The sequence below is a fragment of the Aquarana catesbeiana genome, linkage group LG13 (assembly GCF_042186555.1).
Source record: "Aquarana catesbeiana isolate 2022-GZ linkage group LG13, ASM4218655v1, whole genome shotgun sequence".
Classification (NCBI taxonomy): domain Eukaryota; kingdom Metazoa; phylum Chordata; class Amphibia; order Anura; family Ranidae; genus Aquarana; species Aquarana catesbeiana.
In genome coordinates this window covers 193,058,073-193,060,436 of record NC_133336.1, presented here as the reverse complement: position 1 = coordinate 193,060,436, position 2,364 = coordinate 193,058,073, and the positions used below count along the sequence as shown (strand labels likewise).

Below are 2,364 nucleotides of genomic sequence, written 5' to 3'. Positions count from 1 at the left end.
AGAGGCTCTAATTGGCTTCAAAATAGGGTGGGCTCGGGGTGCAGAGCACTGCCATCCAAGCCAACCCAGTTGTGCGACAACAGTGAATTAATATTCGCTATTTTCACATTGAATCTCCTCCACGTGTGGGTGCACTATTTGCCGACCCCCCCCCCCCCCCAAAGAAAATTACCACCAGCCGCCACTGACAGCAGAGAGTAAATTGTTTTACTATGTCTAGCATTGTGGGAAGGAGCTGTAGTGTAGTGGCACAGGTGTAGTTCCCTCAAACTGGCCACTAGATGACGCCATGGTTAGGATTGGGACCCTTGTAGTGCATAGTAGGCAGTGTAGGTGTCTAGGTAGACACTGGAGGTCATCAGAATAGTGACTGGGTTGTACCATAGATAGTGAAAAAGTGCTCTGGATAAAAAAAAGTCTGGTGAGAGTCTACCGACTAAAGTTGGTCATGGGAAGCAATGCAAGGACCGAGGCATACAGGAATGCAATCTGAGGTTTTCCATCTTCTGGCAGCTTTCCTTTTAGGGGGGAGCAAGAAAAGAGAGGTGCAAGAATTATGGACCTACTCATATTCTTTTGGCTTGGGATGTAGAGCTCTGGGAAACCCCTAAATGTATGGGTTGTTCCTTGATCTGCCTCCCCTCTGCTATTTTATGTTTGCAGCTAAGGAATATGCAGTCATGTGAGATACAAACAATTAGGCAGTTCCCTGACTTAGAGATGAGCTGTGTCACTGTGTGCAGTACTAAAATTACAGAGTACCCCTGAAAATTGCTGTCCCATGTCACTACCTAGTAAAGGAGGATGGACCCTCCTTCCTTCCTGTACCATGTGACCAGGTCATGGATCTCTGTAATGTGGGTTTGGTTCCCGTTGCTAATGGAATCCGACCACTGGAGAGGGAGCCAGAACATTGACTTCCTTGCTACTGGAGGACCCGCCATCTATACCAGCTACCACGCTTCATGACTGGCTGTAACTTGCTTTAGACCTTTACCCAAAACAACTGCATTACACCTCCGGCTTGACTTGCTGAGTTAATCGCTTGTTGTAGCTTTGCTTCATACCCCTATGTGCTTTACTGACCTTAGTCCTTTGAATATGCCAGAACCAACATGCACCACTTTGAATAACTTCAGACTTAGAACAGTTGATATTATGCTACTTAAAAGTCTGTAGCATTACAGTCCATGATGAACATTAACTTCAGAGTAACCCTAACTATTACTAGCTGGCTGCCCAGGCATAACTTTACAAGGTAGTAGTCCAAAGATGGCCTTCTCCTTCTTGGTTGATCTCTAGATCCCCCGACAGACTGAAAGACACAGCAGTCCTCCTCCACAGAAATCACAGCATGTCCTGTGAGTGTGGCTGAACCTAAAGGACAAGCCCCGAACCCAGACTTACCCCAAAATTAAACCACTGGTGGGAATTTATATCACCGGTGGGCATACCTCCTAACTTTCTGAGACGGGAATGAGGGACACCTATTAGCAAAGTATGTGAACATAGAACACACCCCTTATCACACCCTCCTTAAAGGAAGAATTGTACAGAACAAATGATTGGTTAAACACACAACTGCTTTTTAACCACTACTATTCCTTTATATTGGTCTTTGGAAATTAACAAATGCAGCAATTTAGAAATTGGATGCAAGGTTTGTACTGGGAAACACTTTTTGATAGATAGTGATAAAGTGCATTTTATATACAACTATATAGATCAGACCAAAATGAGGGACAAATGAGGAGGAAAGAGGGACTCTTTTTTCCGAATGAGGAACAGTCCCTTGAATTCAAGGACAATTGGGAGCTATGCCAGTGGGTAGGCGGGATCCAAAAAAAATGGGAACCACAGCACACACATTAACTCTCTCTCCCCCAGCCTGGGTCAGCCACTAACTAAAACCAGCATACCTATAGGCAACCTGCCTACATGGGTGAGGCTACTATTGGGGTCTATTGCCATAAGACCTTAGGAAGATAAGGAAGGAGCTACTAGTGGTGCTGGTTAGGCCATGCTGGTGGCCTCCCAGGAGTGCCTCAGGAACAGCACTCAAGGGAGAATCCCATGCCCATATGGCAGGCAACAGACATGGAGAACATGCTCCCTAGCACAGGGCTAGGCTGCAATACAACAGAGCCATAAAACACAACCATTGTGTATCATTTCAAAGGAAGCAGAGCCTGACTGGGTAATGAGCAAATATAGCTACTCCCACGCAGGGCCGTCTTTAATATTGATTGGACCCTGGGCAAACATTTTATTGGGCCCTCCCTCCCATTCTGAGACATACAAAAATATAGCAGGTCAACTCAAAATCAGTTTACTGTAGCAGATCACGCAGCAATTGCAATTGGT

At 45.6% G+C, this 2,364-nt stretch overlaps 1 protein-coding gene across 1 annotated transcript in view; it reads right to left on the bottom strand.

Annotated features, from left to right (window-relative positions):
- LOC141116639 (hemicentin-1-like) overlaps positions 1 to 844 on the bottom strand; it is a 198,634-nt gene extending 197,790 nt beyond the window's left edge. Inside the window, exon 1 of the mRNA XM_073609031.1 lies at positions 829 to 844. Within this exon, the coding sequence (XP_073465132.1) occupies positions 829 to 844 (16 nt within the window). The remainder of the gene's footprint in view (positions 1 to 828) is intronic.
- Positions 845 to 2,364: the final 1,520 nt, after the last annotated feature.